At 34.6% G+C, this 17,655-nt stretch overlaps 1 protein-coding gene across 2 annotated transcripts in view; it reads left to right on the plus strand.

Annotated features, from left to right (window-relative positions):
- Positions 1-17,655, plus strand: part of hbs1l (HBS1-like translational GTPase) — a 126,528-nt gene that overhangs the window by 86,969 nt on the left and 21,904 nt on the right. For both annotated transcript variants that reach the window (XM_028820125.2, XM_028820126.2), the window contains exons 5-11: positions 54-162; positions 4,399-4,652; positions 11,554-11,719; positions 15,096-15,213; positions 16,197-16,343; positions 16,482-16,556; positions 17,062-17,179. In XM_028820125.2, the coding sequence (XP_028675958.1) occupies positions 54-162; positions 4,399-4,652; positions 11,554-11,719; positions 15,096-15,213; positions 16,197-16,343; positions 16,482-16,556; positions 17,062-17,179 (987 nt within the window). The remainder of the gene's footprint in view (positions 1-53; positions 163-4,398; positions 4,653-11,553; positions 11,720-15,095; positions 15,214-16,196; positions 16,344-16,481; positions 16,557-17,061; positions 17,180-17,655) is intronic.

Raw genomic sequence — 17,655 nt, forward strand, 5'->3', positions numbered from 1 at the left:
TTGAGTAGATATAGAAGTAACCTGGTGAATGTAATTTTGGTCTTGTTTTTCAGGAAGAGCAAGAGATGTTCCTTTGAGTAAGCCGGATCCAGAGATTGTGCCAAAAGTTGCTAGAATGACTGTGTCTGGAAAGAAGCAAACAATGGGCTTTGATGTTCCAAGGTAAACCTATGGATCACTTGACTGTTACAGGATGATTTACTAGATGTGGTCTAGTCCTATGAATTTCTGTAGTTATAGGTATAAGCCAAGTGACACATTATCATTAAAACTCTTTGTGTTTGTGAGTACTTTGTAAAGAGATTTTCTTCAGTTCCCTGTTTGAGTATTACCACTTGGTACACATGAATGCCATACCCCCAAAAAGGTATAAATCACCTTTATGAAAATGTTCAAATAAGTGCTGTTAGCCATGTGCACATACACGTTTCCAAGCAGATGAATGGTGGAACAGTTCCAACGTTACTGTAAAACTAAGTACGGTTTATGAGGGAAATGATCGTTCTGGCCATGGGCACAGTAGCTTCAGCAACTGAAAAGCAGATTCTCCGGCGATATCTAATGTTAATGTGGTTTGTGATTCTTTTATGCAAAACTAAAGCATTTTATGTCTGACTAAATAGTTTCTGCTTTACAGTGGAGTCAAACAATTACAACTATACTACCAGACAGAGCTTTTATCCATGATTGTAAAATAGAATTTATTGCCATTTAATTTTAGGTGTTAACTAAACCAGCTATAGTGTTTATAGAAAGTTGGAACTTATCCCAAAGCCATTTAGGTATAAGACCAGAATCAAATCTGGATAAGTCCCCAAGAGTAGCACACTTGCACACATCCTCTCGCCCCACTCAGTTGCATCACTAGGCCAATTTAAAGTCATCTCTTTGGGCTCTGGGAGGAAAACCAGAGTACCTGAAGAAAAATCGTGCCGATATTTTGAACTTATGCAAAATCCATATAGATAATAGCAGGGCTAGAATTTTAATCCACTCTGTCTGGTCTTTGTATTGCATCACAGAGCCACCCTAGATGTAAACCTTTAGGATTCCACTCAGTTTTACTTTGATTTTATTTTGTTTTGTTTTATTAAACTAAGCCTGTCAAATACAGGAGTCTGACAGCCTCCTACAGGTCGGCTTATATGTGTGTTGAATTTAAAGTAATTCTGTCACATGTCACAAAACTAGAAAAAAAAAAAAAAAAAAAAGCAGGGGGAAAAAAAAAAGCAAATGTTCAGTGGTGTATTTTTGGCAGACCTCCAAGAAATGGTTAACTTGCCTTGAGAGAGAAAAAAGATAGAACACTCTTCTGGAAAAAACATGGTATTGAAATAGTTAATTAAATTTATCTGGAGGACTTTTGCATATCCTAGTGCAGTACCTCCAAAGTATTCTTCTGAAAGCAAGATTTGGCACATGCTCTTTCTAACCAAATGTACCTGCCAAACAACTATTTGTTTAGATAACTACAATGAGACATTTCATCTGCTGTCACCTCCTTAAACGAAAGGTTGTTTTTATGTCACTAAAATTTCTATGCTCATTTCTTGCATTTTTCATGTTGCAATGCTTTTGCTGATCCTTTCCAAATATTAAGCATTCCTATTTATTTCTAGAGTTGCTAAAGAAAAATTAGGTAGTCTGCACTAACATTTGACTTTAACATTTTCCTTATTCCAGCACAATTTACAATGAACCAGAGAGAATATGTTTTGGTTGCACAGTATACCCATTGTTTTATGTTATTTAAATGTTTTTAAATACAACTTTATTATTATTAAAATAATGATAGTAATAATAGTAATAATTACATTTATATAGTGCTTTTCAAATCACTTAGAGTGGAGCCACTTCAGCACCACCAATGTGTAGTATCCACCTGGATGATGTATGCATCCACCAGTATGCTCACCCCACATTAGCTGTTAGATGGTGAAGTGGTGGGAGAGACAATTAGATTAGAGACCGGGTATGATTTTTTTATTTATATATATATATATATATATATATATATATATATATATATATATATATATATAATTCATTCCCTGGATGCTGTCCTGCAGATACATCAGCAGCTCAGTGAAATGTTGCTGATTAACAGTCTGTTTATAAGAATCTCTATATTTAAATAATCCTATATTGTCAAAAAATATGATTATTGTCAAATTGATACTCGGTATAACCGGTTTTATTTCCGGCTTAGAGAGAAAAAAAACACAGAAGTTACATGCACATCTGCAGAATAAATGTCAGAATTAAGCACTTGAACAACTGCACAAGCCACTTGGCAGACTATGACTGTAGTTGTACAATACCTAGTGTCATAGTCAATAACTATTCCTTTCTCATGTGCTACTGACTGTTTCTGCTGAAATTTTGGGTCCCCACTTGTATATCAGAAGAGAGATAAAAAAAAAAACAAATTTTAAAGGCATTACTTACACCAATAAGGAGTGAATTATTGTAAAGATCAGGACATCCCTCCATAATTGCTGAACAGTTGTGGAAACTAAGAAGAGATCAACAAAAGCCATCAAAAAAAAGCAAGAGCGTCTTGTTCTCCTTAAGTCTGATTTAAGTTAAAGGAAGGCAATAAATAAACAAGTTATTTTTCACACACACACAATTCCAATCCATGTGAATTTTTCATAAGACACATTTCATTTTCCTAAAACTAAGCAGTTAAAAGCCTTATAGTTCAGGGAGACCAAAGAAGAACTTTCAGAACTTAAGTTCGTAAGGTATATTTGATACAAACTCAACATGGCTCATCAGCCAAGGTACATATGATTTTGAGTATGGTGGTGGTAACATCATTCTGTGGTTAGAATTGAACATTAAAGTCTCTGAATACCAAGGTTTTTTGGAACAGCATCCTCTGCTCTCTGCTAGAATTCTAAAGTAAATAAGTTTATTTATTTTGACTAGAAAGTGATCCACTTAACCAAGGAATGGCATAATAGAGGAAGATCCAGTCAGAGCCTTTCATTTTTGTAGAAAATCGGGTGCCTCACCTAAAGAGGACACCATACCCAGCTAATCCTCCACAATTTGATGGGAGTTTTAAACTCATTTGCAAGGTAGAGTGGAACAAAATCACAAAATTCAGGTATGCTAAGTTGAGAGTCCCTACAAATCAGACTTTATGGTAGCATTGAAGCAAAACGGACTTTCACAAATGATTAGTTGGTGTGCAATTCTTCAAACGACATTAGAATTCAGTTTGTTTTTCTTTCTAAAATTGTCCACCTGTTTTTTCACTTAAATATTGCAAGATGTTTTTAATGCAAACAAAGGTCTGGTCCGATTTTGTCTTAACTTTAGCCTTTAAATTGAAACTTCTGTAAGGATGTATAGAATTTAGATATATACTGTATATACAAGAGGAATGCTACTCAAGTCAGAAGTTTCACTTGTTTTAAATAATAGATTTTACAAGGATCCTAAATTATTTTTCAGATTAAGCATATTGGATTAAATGGTGGAGTAAAGTCGTAACTGAAGTAGTATTAAAGGTTAATCATATAGAGAAACTGAATTGCTTCCAATATACGGCCAAAGTGAAGAAACTGAATTTGAACAATCGGATTGTAAATGTGGTTTCACATGTTAAGCCTACCTTAACATCAGTAAGCCGTATGCTTTTCACTTTTGTTTTTAGTCAGATGGGTGGAAGTAGTGGGTAACCATTTATCAGAGCAGTTTAACCCTTTACGTTAAAAAATAAAATTCATGCCTTTTAAGGATGCAGTGTTAAAATACTTTCCAAAGTTATGGTGGCCAAGATGACTTTATTTATTAACCTTTAACTGACTATTAAGTCTCAGTGGTTTTGATCAATACACATTAAGTGCTTAATAAACAGCTTAAATCAATTTTTTGTTATATTTGTTAATTCAACCAATACTTTATATCTAAAAGTGATGCATATTTTAAATATTACCAAATGAATTTTCTTAGGCCTTATACAAGTGATTCCTTCTTGTTTATAACCTGTAGTTTGCTATGTTATTGTCTTGCTTTGCAGTGCACCTTTTATGTTCCAGTAACATGTCCTTTATGATCATGTTGTGTTTATGTCTACACGTCATTTGTGTATACAAAGCTGCCTGAGAGGTTGCTGTCTAAGCAGAGATGTCATCCTGCATCAAAACAGTACATCCCCACCCTTTTTCTTAATTTACCTTCCGCTTTCCGTATAGTACGTGCTATTAGATCTGAAAAAAACTATGTATATTCCAACTTTCAGTCAAAACACACTCTTTGTTAATACTTTGTGAGAAATGTTCCAAGAATAAATCTAAACTGGTAAAAAAAAAAAGCAAAATTGGTGCCTACCATCAGTTTTTAACATCTACACTAGTAGGATTTTCCTTTTGTTTTTCAATACAGCACAGAAGAAAATGGTCAGTTGGGAGCATTTCGCAAAGGGCCATTGACAGAAGATGTTGCCTCAGTGTCCATCCTTACAGAGCCACAATCCAAAGTAAATATTTCCCCACCACCTGCCCAAAATCTCACTGAGGAACCCCCTGGTCAGCCTACGCCTACAAAAACAACCAGCAAAAACAAGCAACAAATTAATGTCAAAGCAGAACTAGAGAAGAGACAAGGAGGAAAGCCACTACTAAACCTTGTTGTTATCGGTATGTATTATTTTCACTTATATGGCATGTTTGCAGCTAAAAAGCTCAAGGATATGTTTACTTTGATCATTTTATTCTTCACTGTTTTCACTTTCATGGGACGTGAGGACTAGTAGCATTGTTTTACCATTTTCATTTTTAGGTGCAAGGGATTGACTTGTCCTGTTGGTTATTCCTTTTGATAATGTTAACTGGAATGTGGAATATTTCAATTGTAATAAGTTTAATAGTGCTGTTTAAAATAATATAGCAAACTACAAAAATGTTCAACATTTAAGAAGCAACAATGAACAGCAGATTCTAAGCTACATATATAATGAGAGTGCTGTAACAGCCAGACTGAAGGGAAACCATTTGAAATTTATATGATCTAGAAAAATGCCTATCCTACAGTGTCTAGGACTTGTGTGTGCACCCACTTCTTTAGTCGTCTAAAATTGTACAGTAATGAAAAAAAACACATGCTGCAAAATGTGTAGTGTAATCCTGGCATTTAATTAGTGACTTTATGCTGACCATTGCTATAAGACTTGGTTTAAAGGAGTTTGGCTGAATCAAACAAAATTGTCATGTCTGGAACTTCAGTTATTCAAAAGAAACAAATCCTTGTATTTATCCATTAGTTTTTATGTCCTGAATGACAGTGAATGATGCAGTAATGCAGTTGGCAGGGCATGTCTGCCTTCCTCCTAAAGGGGATGGACTTTGAATCCTGGCACAGTCGCATTCTTTATGGAAACAGCACCTTCTCCAAATGTGTGCATTCATTTTTCTTCGTGTACTCCTCCTACATCCCAAAAATGTGTTTTAGATTGATTTATGACTGAAAACTGGCAATCGGTGAGTGGGTATGACTGTAATTAACTGACATCTTATTCAGTGCTGATTCCTTCCTTTCAATCGGTCGGAATGGACTAATGATCCCACAACTGTAAAATTTGTTAATTTGTCTCAGTAAATGCATAGCTTGAAAAATATATCTTGAATTATGTTTCTAGTTTTTCTTAATTGTTTGTCTCTTTCTTCACTTCTCATGTGTTTGCCTCCATCTTATTGACCGAAAGCTGGTTAATAAGGTGAAGGCTGAGGGAGTGCATGTAAAAGGAAAATGCTCCATGTGGGCTAAGGCCATCAGAAGAATTCCTCTGGGACTGTACTTATTTCTGATTTTATATTAACGAGATTGATTCTGATAAAGATAATGAAATCAGATTCTAATAACATTAATAAACCTGCTGATGATTGTATAATTGGAGGGATACCAAATATGAAGGTGTCAACCAAAGCAATTTAAAAAAAAAAAAAAAAATCTGGTCCATCTTGATAAAACATTATCTAAGCAGTGTGCAGAAACAATTAAAAAGGCAAATATAGTTTATTTTTATATAGCAAACTATAATACAGCAACCGAATACTACTCAACAATACAATATTTCTATGCACAAAGTAAATTAAACACACCGTCAAAAAAATAATCGCAAAGATAGTCATAAACAAATTAAAGAAACAAAGTCCCTTTAACATAACAACTGAGGTAATAACTGAGAAAATACAATAAATCTCTAGATCTTCGACAGTTATAACAGACAAAGGCACAGTTCTGATGACCTAGGATCACTGGCCACTATCGTGTAATAAGTGCAATAGAAAGTTATCTGCCAACATGTCTTGTGTTAATTTCCAAAAGGAAGAAGTAGTAGCACAATGCTGACCGGTTTAAAACAACATAAAACAACACATTTCCAAGCCTTTTTATGACCAAATGACTAGCAGAATTGCATTTTGTAAATGTTAAGTTATATTGTAAAAACAGTAGGTTATAATTCAGGCATTATGCTTACACCCAGTAATGTGCATGTGAGCCCACATCAGGAGTTCTGAATGCAGCCCTGGTTACTGCGATTCAAAACAAATAATAAAAAAAAGAGAGAGCAGCTGATGAAAATGATAAGAGCAGTGAGGTGCATCCTATGACTAATAGGCATGTCCTGCTTTGACTGAGAATTAGTAGTAGTGTGCATAGAAAGCTGCATGGACACTGAATTCAGGTGTTCAGAATTCCCAAAGATGTTGATAAAATTATTCCAGCTGCTTTGTCGCTGTGGGGTCCTAGAGAGACCCAATTATCATTTATACTCCTTATTATATATACCTTAAAAATGCCCCAAATCACATACTCTTACCACTCTGTTAGGGTTGACTGCTACTGTAGTTCAACATTTCCCTCTTCTTTTGCATTTTATAACACAAGGCAACTAGAATGGAAAGAGCAAAAAAGTTACCCATTTAAGTATTATACGTGGATAATATGCATATAATAAGTAAAGTACAAATGTGAGTGACAGCCCAATAGTAGGCTGTCAGGTGGCTTGCTGTCTTATTAGTCAGTCTCTGGTCCAGGCTGGTCCTCAATCCATCATGGACTTTGAAAGGCTTACGGTTAACAAGAGAGAGAGACTCCTCTTCCATGGAAATCGGCAGAGAGTTGGAGGTTCTTTGATACCTCGGTCTCCATCTTAGTCCAGCCTCCATGATGTACCTTCCTGACCAATAGAATAAATTGACTCCTGGCTTCATAACAATCCTTTTCAGCCACAACTTAGTCCCTAACTGTAGTCCTCATTTTAGTCTAGTCCAGTTGTGTCCTGTATTCTCCCAGGCTAACTGATCAGTAAATTCCTGCTTTTGAACTTCAACTAGGAGCTACCTTGCAGGCAAAAGTCATACCTGATAAATGGACTGGCTTAAACATTTACATTGTTCGACATTAATAGATATGTCATCAGTCTATATGCAATTCTCCATTACAAAAGCACAGATCTTTCTGCATGATCAACACAAAAGTAAAGAGCAAGTGTATTCAGAATGGAAGCCAGGATGCATCCCTTCACAGACAGTGTCATGGGACTCTGCAACAAACTATTAAGACATGTAGTGTAGTTAAAGCAGAAACCCCTGACAACTTGTATGAAGTATATGGATAAGATGTCAGAGTGGCTAGCCTGTTGAGCTTGACAGAAGTATGATCTCGGGCCTGGTTTTCAGATTTCTTATTTTATGTAAAACGGAGATATCCCCTTAAGTAGTGAATTTCAAGTGCAGTTAAGTTTTGATATTTTACAAGGGTGCATTGAATTTTATTTTTAGTAGACCATTTGCAAACATTTAAAATAATACCTCCAGCCTTTCTTCAAATGTATTTGAGATGTCTTCTAATGAATTTCTGTTAATGTCTTCATTTAGTTATCTGACTAACTTTAAAGTATATACTTTAAATGTTTTCCATGTTCATTTATTTTTTTTAATAATCCAGTCATTGTAAGAGTGGCTGAAGTGTTTAGGTGCTATTTTAGTTAGACCTTTTGGAGACCCTTGAAATGCATACTAGATATTATGTGTTAAAAAGGAGTCACTGCAAGATATTTACAAAGTGTTTCATAAAATTCATCTGCCTGTTATGGAACCCACTTAATGCCTCTCGGTGAATTAGTAGTTAAATCAAGACTAACCAAGTAGCAGTTTTCTGTGTAATTAACAATGCATTCCTGTCTGGCTTGATGTACTTTTCTTCCTCAAACTTTTTTTTTTTTTTTTTTTTTTTTTAAAACTGTTATAACTTAGACTTTCCATAAAGCAAGTTGGATATTCAAACAAATTTTCCATTGTTTGTTGAGTAGATGATTAATTTTAAGAATGTGATCAGTGCTTTATGCATTACAGTTATAAATTAAATGCTTTATCAGATGAAATTTGCGCCTGGCTGCAATTAGCTAGTTGTGCATGAACACTTTGAAGACGACTTAAGCAAAACCGTTAAGGTTTTCTGAAAACCTACTGCAAAGATCCTGTTATCTGTCAGTTGTCAGAAATTTATTTTTCAGTACAATTGTTGTTTTGATGACTTTTTTCTTAGCTGCACTAATACAGACAGAAGTGAGTAATATATGAAATTCATGTACAGTATATCATGTCTCATATTTAAATAAAAGTAAAATGTGAAACATAGCATATGTATGTTTTGATCCAATTAGTATTTAGTGTTTTTAAGAGAGGGACATCCCCTTTAGATGCAGTCCTGTATTTTGATTCATTTCTTTGTAACATTTCATTTGCATGTAAAAATAGAAAAAGCAAAGCCCTACTTTTTTCTTTTTGCTGTATGAAATCAAGGGGTGACTACCTGCTTTTTGATGGCTTTTGTGGCTTTAAAAATGTTAAATTTACAGTTGTCTGGTTCCACTTTTTGAATATGACAAAAGCTCTTTTACGTACAAAACAGACACATTCAAAGGATGTTTGTTTTGTGTGTGATATTTAGCATTCCTGTATTCAGATAGATTTTACACAACAGACCTCCAAGACACAGACTTTTCATTTTTATTTATTTACCTTTATAATTAGTAAAGTGTTCCATTCAATTTAAATGAAATCACTTTGCCCATGTCTTTCTTGCACATCTTGATTGAATTGTCAATGTATGTATCCGTAAATGATAAAATGTCAGCCAACAATTTGCATATCGGTACAAAGCATGTTATTCCACTTTAGGTAATTCTGCTCCTCCTGTTATTTTTTGCTTTATACAAGTTGTACTTCCGAGTGAGCATTCATTGATTGATTGTCCGTTCTAATGTACACAGAGCCCACCCCTACATCTAAAGACGCGTTTGATTTTGTCGGGGCAAATACCTTGTATCAGTTGGATTGAGTTGCTTCACATGCCACATTATGTGACTGGCTTCACAAGAGTGCGCTGCCAACTGCCTCCAGCACGTTAAGATTGTGTAAATGAAGGCTACTATTGAAAATCGCAGAAAAATCCTGTAAGGTGACAAGGCCTTTGAGAGGCCCCAGGTGGTGGTGGCGATTAGTCAAAATTCTCCAGATGGATGTCATACAGTTGGAGTTTGTTTACCAGTAGGTGAGTGGCACTCTTTGATGTAACTTCAAGTGGCAGGGAAGAAGATATTGACTGTTGTTTCAGTATACACAGTGTTCACATTTATTAGGCAAATGGTACTCCTCAGGATTCGTTTTATTGTTGTACAGATGCAATGCCAAAATTGTATTTTACATCAAACCTGGATGTTTAACAAAGGAAAAGTGAGTTTTGTTTTTCTCAGGGGAAAATGTAAGTGTGTGCAATTATTAGGCCAGTGTTAATGTGCACAATTTTTAGCCAACTTATTTACATATTGTTTTTTCTCCACTCAATAGTTTATTCTCAAGTTTTCGGTAAGTGTAACAGTAACATAAAATAACATTTTTAGCCCTTCAGAACTATTCACTGACTAATATAGTCACTCTTCTTTTCAGTAACTGCCATGAGCCTCCTATCTATAGAGTTTGTCAGTTTCTTGATCTGCTTACTATGAACTTTCACTGAAGCAGGAACCACAAACATCCAAAATGCTGTTCAAAATGGTGCATTGTCTTCCCTTGCTTAAAATTTCATGTTTCAGAAGAGCCCACGAGTTCACAAAAGGATTTAAGTTAGGTGAGGAAGGAGGCCAGGTTGTTATTCAGTCATCTTTGCGGCCTTTGCCTGCTAGCTAAACGGTAGAGTACATGGATGCATGTGAAGGAACATTGTGCATCAAGATCATGGCCTTCTTGAATTCAGCAGATTTCTACGTATACCAGTGCTTCAAGGAAGTATTGGGAGTTTGTGAGTTGATTTTCAGTCCATCTTCATCCCAGTATTTTCCAGCTAGCTTGTAATTCATGTTGTCAGCCAACACCAGTACCCTTTCCCCACCTTGCTGGCACTTGAATCGAACTTATGCCCTGTGTTCATTAGTGGTCCATCTATGGGACCATCTGTCTGTTCCATCAAGAGTCATCCTCATTTTTTTTGTCCATAAAACCTTTGAGAAGTCAGTTTTCAGATATGTCTTGGTTCAGTCTTGACACTTCGGCTTATGAATCTTACTGACTGGTAGTTGTGTTTCAGCCTCCTTTACTTTAGTCATGTGTCTGAGCACTTGGCACTCTGTATTTTGGGACACTACAGTTCTGGAATATTGTGGTACTGGGCACTAATAGGTTCCTGGTATCTTCATGTTTAATTTTTTAAAAATCTTTCGCAGTTACTTTGCATCTTTTCTTCTACACACTTTTTTACTTCAACCCTGCTATTTGCAACAAACTGTTTAACAGTCCAGTGATCATGTTATGTTACAGTAGTTTATTAATTTCCAGAATGTTGCACCTGTCTGAAAGATATTTTACAATTTTTGACTTTTTCAGTGTCGGTTTTTTTTTTTTTTTTGGTCCATTTTTACCTGAGATAATGAAGCTGTCTAATTATGCGCACCTTCATATAAGGTGTTAATCACTTTAAGCCACACGCTCTTTCATTAAAAAAAAATAACATAGCACCAGAAAATGAATACATCCAATGAGCATTCAGGTTTATGAGGTTTAGAGTTAGAAACTCTGCTTAGACCTAATAAACTCAGAATATTGACTTCCTTTATAATTGTGCATTCAGTGTTGGCATCAGTCAGATATTCAGATTATTCTGCCTTTTGTTGAGACCTTGGATTCAGTGCTCGAAAGGGTACAATTACTGACTCCAGTCCCATGAGAGACTTTGTTCCCTTGGGGATGACCGAGTTACCTGGACGGGTGAAAGATAAGCTGATTGAAAACCATGTTTATGTTTTTAAAAGTAAATATGTACACTCGACCAATTAAGAGGTTATATAATACTTTAGACTGCTGCTGTAATTTTGGCTATGGACTCCTAGAATTTGGTGTTTTTTTGGCTGATTTGTATCCAAGTAATAGGAAAATAGCTTGTCTGATGTTTGGGGAAAAAACATATTGATGTGTTCTTTAAAGCTTAAAAAACTATTTAAAAATGTCTGTTCTATTTTTTTTTTTTTTTTTTCTTTAGGACATGTGGATGCTGGAAAAAGCACTTTAATGGGTCACCTCTTGTATTTGTTGGGAAATGTTAACAAAAGAACAATGCACAAGTATGAACAAGAATCTAAGAAAGCGGGGAAAGCCTCCTTTGCATACGCTTGGGTTTTGGATGAGACCGGTGAAGAGAGAGACAGGTAAATGTTTTTTGTTTAGGCTTATCTTTTTTTTTTTCTTTGCTTAGTTTCTTTTTTACAGTAATATCAAAACATTACTTGGGCAGATTCAGACTAACGTTTATCCTGCTCATTTCAAATATTTAATAATGATTTCCACCAATGTGACATTACTCTATATACATATCCTGAAAAACACTGGAAAGTACAGTGCCATGAAATGTTTTTCTGTTGTTCAGTATGGTGGTGCAGGGGTTAGTGCTTTTGCCTTAGGATCCTTGGTTTAAATTCTGTGGCCAGTCATTGTTTGTTTTGGAGTTTGCTTTTTCTCTCTGTATTTCTCCAGTTATTCCAGGTTTCCTCCCACGTCCCCAAAGACCTGCATTGGATTAATTGGTGATTCTAAATTATTCTCTGTGTGAGTGTAGGTATGAATGAGCACTGTGATGGTTCCTACCTTGTGTCCAATGTCATTGACATGCTTGTAACTCGTAATTGGATTAAATAGCATGGAGAAGATTTTTATTGTGTGTTACATATTTTTCACTTCATGCTTTACAGTAGTACAGAGAGGAGATCATTCAAAAAGGGCAACGAAATGTGGTCTTTCATTTTTTTGGTACAAGGCCATCAAATATTAACTTTCCAGGTCTGCTAAAGTTTTTGTCCTTTCCACCTTGTACTCATTATAATTAAAGGAATAATTAGGATTAGTTGTGTGAATGCTTTGGTTAAAAATTAGGCCTGATTTATACCCTGGCAGTTGGAAATCTGGCCATCTTTGGGCCACACTCTAAGGCTGAATCTTCAGCATACATGTGTTATGAGGGAGTACCCAAAAATAACCGGAATTGGGAAAAAAAAAAATGTTTTAATCATTTTTTACTTACTGAAACTTTAGTCTCCTTCAGAGTACTTTCCATGTGAATGAATGCACTTGTCCTAACGGTTTTCCCACAGGTGGAAAAAGAGCAACAAGCTAGAGAGCTGCTGGTTCCTTTGTCACTTGCATCTTATTGCTAATAAGGACCAATTAAAAACAGTGAATGCAACTGTATAAGACTAAAATAATCAATTAAGGGTTGGAAATCTTAACAAGCATGACAACTAAAATAAAGCATATAAATGTTGCTTGACCAATTAATGTCTCATTGGCAAGAAATGATGCTGATAAAACAATTGTTGGATTAAAAAACTGCAACCACTGTGGCCCTTCAGACCTGATATTTCTCAATCCTCTGTTAATGGGATTGCTTGAAAAATATAAAAAAATCAGATTGGGCCAAATACTTTTTTTTTTTTTTTGTAATGCTGTATGTACTTTAATCAGTAAGATAAAAATTATTTTTTAAACAATGTAAAATTGAAATGCTAATGCCATAAATACAAAACATTGATTGAGAATTCTCTTGGTAATTACCAACATTTAATTGTAAGGTGTTTGTTCCTACTATAGGATCACCCCATAAACACTTTAATGTATAGTCATATCATAAATATTATTACCCTGATAGTTTTTTCTACCAGGTGACTAAACTTAATATGTTGAAGCAGAGAATGATTAACAGAACATATTAGTGAAACATTTATAAGGTTCACAGTTGTGAATTTAAAGATTATTAGTAATTTCTGGGAGAAAAAACAAAAAAATATATCATAAACAAAATTAAACTGAAAGTAATGTGCGATTCAGGCAGTATTTTGTTCTATATGTCATTAAGGTTTTTACCAATATGTGCCCTGATAGCTGTTTCTTAAAGGTGCATTTATAGTCTGGTTGATTCCTCCCATAGCCTATGACCCATTTTTTTTTTTTTTCTTATGTGGAGATAGCATAACACTTCCAAATAACCTCCTAATATCCTTGTCATAGCTCCTCTGCTTGGTCAAAACATAACACATGATTCATCCATTAACCTGATGTTTTGCAGTGTAAGAGTCATGCTTTCACTACAACACATGCAATCTGTTGACTCATTGCTGCTTCAAAACGAAAAAAAACCTTTGTGAAAAACTCATTTTAACACCAAATATACAAAAAACTGTGCACTCCCAACGTTTATTCATTAGTAATGGAGATCATGGTGGTTTATAAAACTCTTAATTCTCTTGGAAACTTGAATCATGCCGGTGTGTGAACCCCTATCCTTATTTGAATGTGTATACTTCATTGGTTTATATATATATATATGTGTGTGTGTGTGTGTGTGTGTGTGTATATATAAATGTGTATATGTGTGTGTGTGTGTGTGTGTGTGTATATATATATATATATATATATACATTTTTTTTTTTTTTTTTTTAACCATTTTATCTTGCTCCAGAGTTGTGGGTAAATGTATCCTATTCCAGTAGCATCAGGAACATTTATTTTAGCTGACACTTTTATCCAAAACAACTTACAGAAGAGGTCGACGTATTGAAGTAAACATCAGTCAGGGAACTGTTTGGGTTCATGAGTTACAGGACAAGGTCACAAAAGTGATTACCACAAGTCTGGAGCTCAGAACAAAATACAAGCGAGTTACACTTTGTTTACAAGAACCTATCAAAGCCATTATCATTTAGAAATTCATTAAACATAAGAGTCTGCAGACTCTTATTAAACAAACTGAGGTGAGTCAGCAGTTTGAATGGAAGGTGGGTAGTTCATTACACCAACTAGGAGATGCACATGAAAAAAAGAGTTCAGATTTGATGCCACTCAGAGGAGGCATGACCAGACTCCATTCATCAGGAACCAACCCTGCATGGGGTGACTGTCCATTTCAGTATATACTGACACACCCATAACTCATTCACATTGAGCCATTTTGATAGATAGGTAGAACTATATTTGTCCCCAGGAGGAAATTCATTTTTTAACAGAGTGCTTTAAATAAATAAATCCATAAATAAATATACATACTTGTGTCTGAACACACAACAGATGACTATAAAGCAAGAAAATTAAAAAGAAAGAAAAGTTCTGATTTGGCAGTTACAGTGAGGCATTATACAGACATATTGCTGTTGGTATAAAGGAGCCCCTGTAGAGTTTCTAACACAATCTCCGTGAGACAGCAGTGCAGCAATTCCACCCACAACAGACCTTTTACTTAGTAACAGTATTCTCTCTTTCTGTATATATTTATACTGTGTTTAATTGTTGGTTGCCGAGAACATAATAATTCCTTTTAAATTGTTATCTAACATATAAAAAATAAAACTTTCATTATCATTTGAACATTTCATCCATCCCTTTAACATATTATATTTAACATATGTAACTCTTGGCTTTAAAAACTTTAAAGTTATGCATTGTGATTTTAGCATTGTTGGTTTATATGGTTTATATTTAAAATTTTGCCAAAGTAGAATTTCCACTAGTTACCAGTAGGTTTTTGTATTGTGCCAGGGGTGTAACTATGGATGTTGGAATGACAAAGTTTGAAACCAAGACTAAAGTGATAACACTAATGGATGCACCAGGACATAAAGACTTCATTCCCAATATGATAACTGGAGCTGCTCAGGTATGTGTTACAGTGTAGACATTTGCTCTAGTGTATGAAGTTTTTTTTCAGCTATGCCATCTTTAATATTGTTTGTTTATTTTTACCATGTGGTGTTAATAAATTGCAAAATCTCTGTTTCAGCAGACATTTTGCTTGCTTACTAGGTATTCATAGTTGAGTTAGAGATGCATTAAAATGAAAAAATGATTCAGATAATGGATTTAATAAAAATAATTTGCCTTCATTTTTAAAAATTGATTTGTTTCATGTTTTTTTTAGTAATACAGAGTTCAAAAATTTGCATGTGTTTGTGTGAGAGAGAAAGAGAGAGATGACTCAAAACTGCCTGCTTCTGGGAACTGATGTTTCCTTAAATGCACTTATAAGCAGAATATGTGCAATGATTGCTTATACTTTTTTATGCTGTATAATGCACTATTTCAAATTCCCTTATACTTTCATTTAAAAAAGAACCTTCATTATAAACATGAAAACAGTATAAAACAACCCTCCATTGTATTGGTGTTCTGTCAATCAATGTGAGTAATATGGTACATCCCAGTGTAACAACAAATATGTCTGTGGTGACTGCATATTGATGGGCGTCATATCATTGATACCGATGCAAAGAAAAGCAGTGGTTATATTATAGAAATTACTTGTAAAATAAAACAAAAAAACTGGTGTGCTGCAATTTTTCCATACATCCTGAACAGTACAGCAAGTTTATAGAAAGACGGTATGAATTTTAAGAATTCCCTTAAAAAAATCTGCGAATAAGATTTTTTTTCTGAGGTCAATGTAAAATATGGTAGTACTGTCCATATAAAGCTTCAAATAACGAAAACTGAGCTAAGAGGATTTCTTCTGGAGGGAAATATACAAAGCTGCTTTAACCCACAAATGGTAATTCTGTGGAGGTTGCTTCCTCTTCATTAGCCCAGGTGTGTGAGAATGCCTCCAGCACATGTTGTCTTGACGTTTACTTTTTTCTTTTGAAGGCTGATGTGGCAGTACTTGTGGTTGATGCCAGCCGTGGGGAGTTTGAAGCTGGTTTCGAGTCAGGGGGACAGACTAGGGAACATGGTCTACTTGTTCGATCTCTTGGTGTCACCCAGCTGGTAGTTGCTGTCAACAAAATGGATCAGGTAGATTGCCGCCAAAATTGATGGCTTATCTGTGTGTTGCAGTGCTTGCCACAACATCCTACTTTTTGTGAGAAAATGCGAGCTAGCTGCTCACTGTAGTGTTTTTCCCAGGGTTAACAACACATCTGTCATTCACAGGTGAATTGGCAGCAGGACAGGTTTCAGGAAATTTCCACAAAGCTGGGGCAGTTCCTGAAGCAAGCTGGCTTCAAGGTAAAGAGAATGCATACTTATAAATGTTTATTTTTAGGTATTTATATTTCTTAAATTTTTCATTTCTAACTGATGTAGTCCTAATTATGTAACTATATTTGAATGTTTCGTTTTTCTGACACTGTTCCCTACCAGCTTGATATTTGCTTTATTTTTGTGAAATGTATATTGTATCTTTAAAAGTACCCCAAGAGCAAATTGAAACTTAAGTTATGTAATATAAGCTTTATGTATTTTATTCTGTAGTTTCATTAAAGTTTTTTTCTATTTCTTCAGAACCGTATCATTTAGTTCTATGTTTCTTTTTTTTTTTTTAAGTTGGATTTTTATATTTCTTATTGCTTGTTGAGTTAGTCTTTGCTGTTGGGGGTCATATTTAAAACAGATTGACCAATACAAGAGCAGTGTTTTTGTTAACCTAATTGCGTTTATTGACTTAAATAACTGACATTGTAATTAATAACTGATTGGTTTTCTATTTTATCTATCTTCTGTTATGCATTAGGATTCGGATGTGTCTTATGTTCCTACCAGTGGTCTATCAGGAGAGAATTTAACATCTAAGAGCAAAGAACCTGAACTCCTCAAATGGTACAAAGGATCCTGTCTTTTAGAGCAGATTGGTAAGGAATGTGTCTGTTCAGGCAACTTACTCATGCTTTCTTTGTTAACACAGTGAGTTTCTGTATAAAATCGAGTAAATATCACTCAGCTTGCAACTAAAAAAGCGAATTTGAAAGAAACACAGAAGTAGTTATAAACAGAGCAGAGTACGCAGTATATTTTATATTACAAACAATCTAAACTCTTAACCATGAAGTTGCAGTATTTTTAAACCCTATACTCTTGATGCTTGCATTTATATTTTTCTTATTATATGAAATAAAATGGTGAGTTTTGCAAAGTATACAATGACATTTCTTTTTCTCAGTAATTACATTGTTAGTGTTCTACTGGACTTTACAGATTTGCCCAAAAGTATCTGTACCCTTCCAGTATTTATAATATAATATAATATATATATAATATAATATAATATATATATATATAATATATAATATAATATAATATATATAATATAATATAATATATATATATA

Source organism: Erpetoichthys calabaricus, chromosome 15 (assembly GCF_900747795.2).
Source record: "Erpetoichthys calabaricus chromosome 15, fErpCal1.3, whole genome shotgun sequence".
Taxonomy (NCBI): Eukaryota; Metazoa; Chordata; class Cladistia; order Polypteriformes; family Polypteridae; genus Erpetoichthys; species Erpetoichthys calabaricus.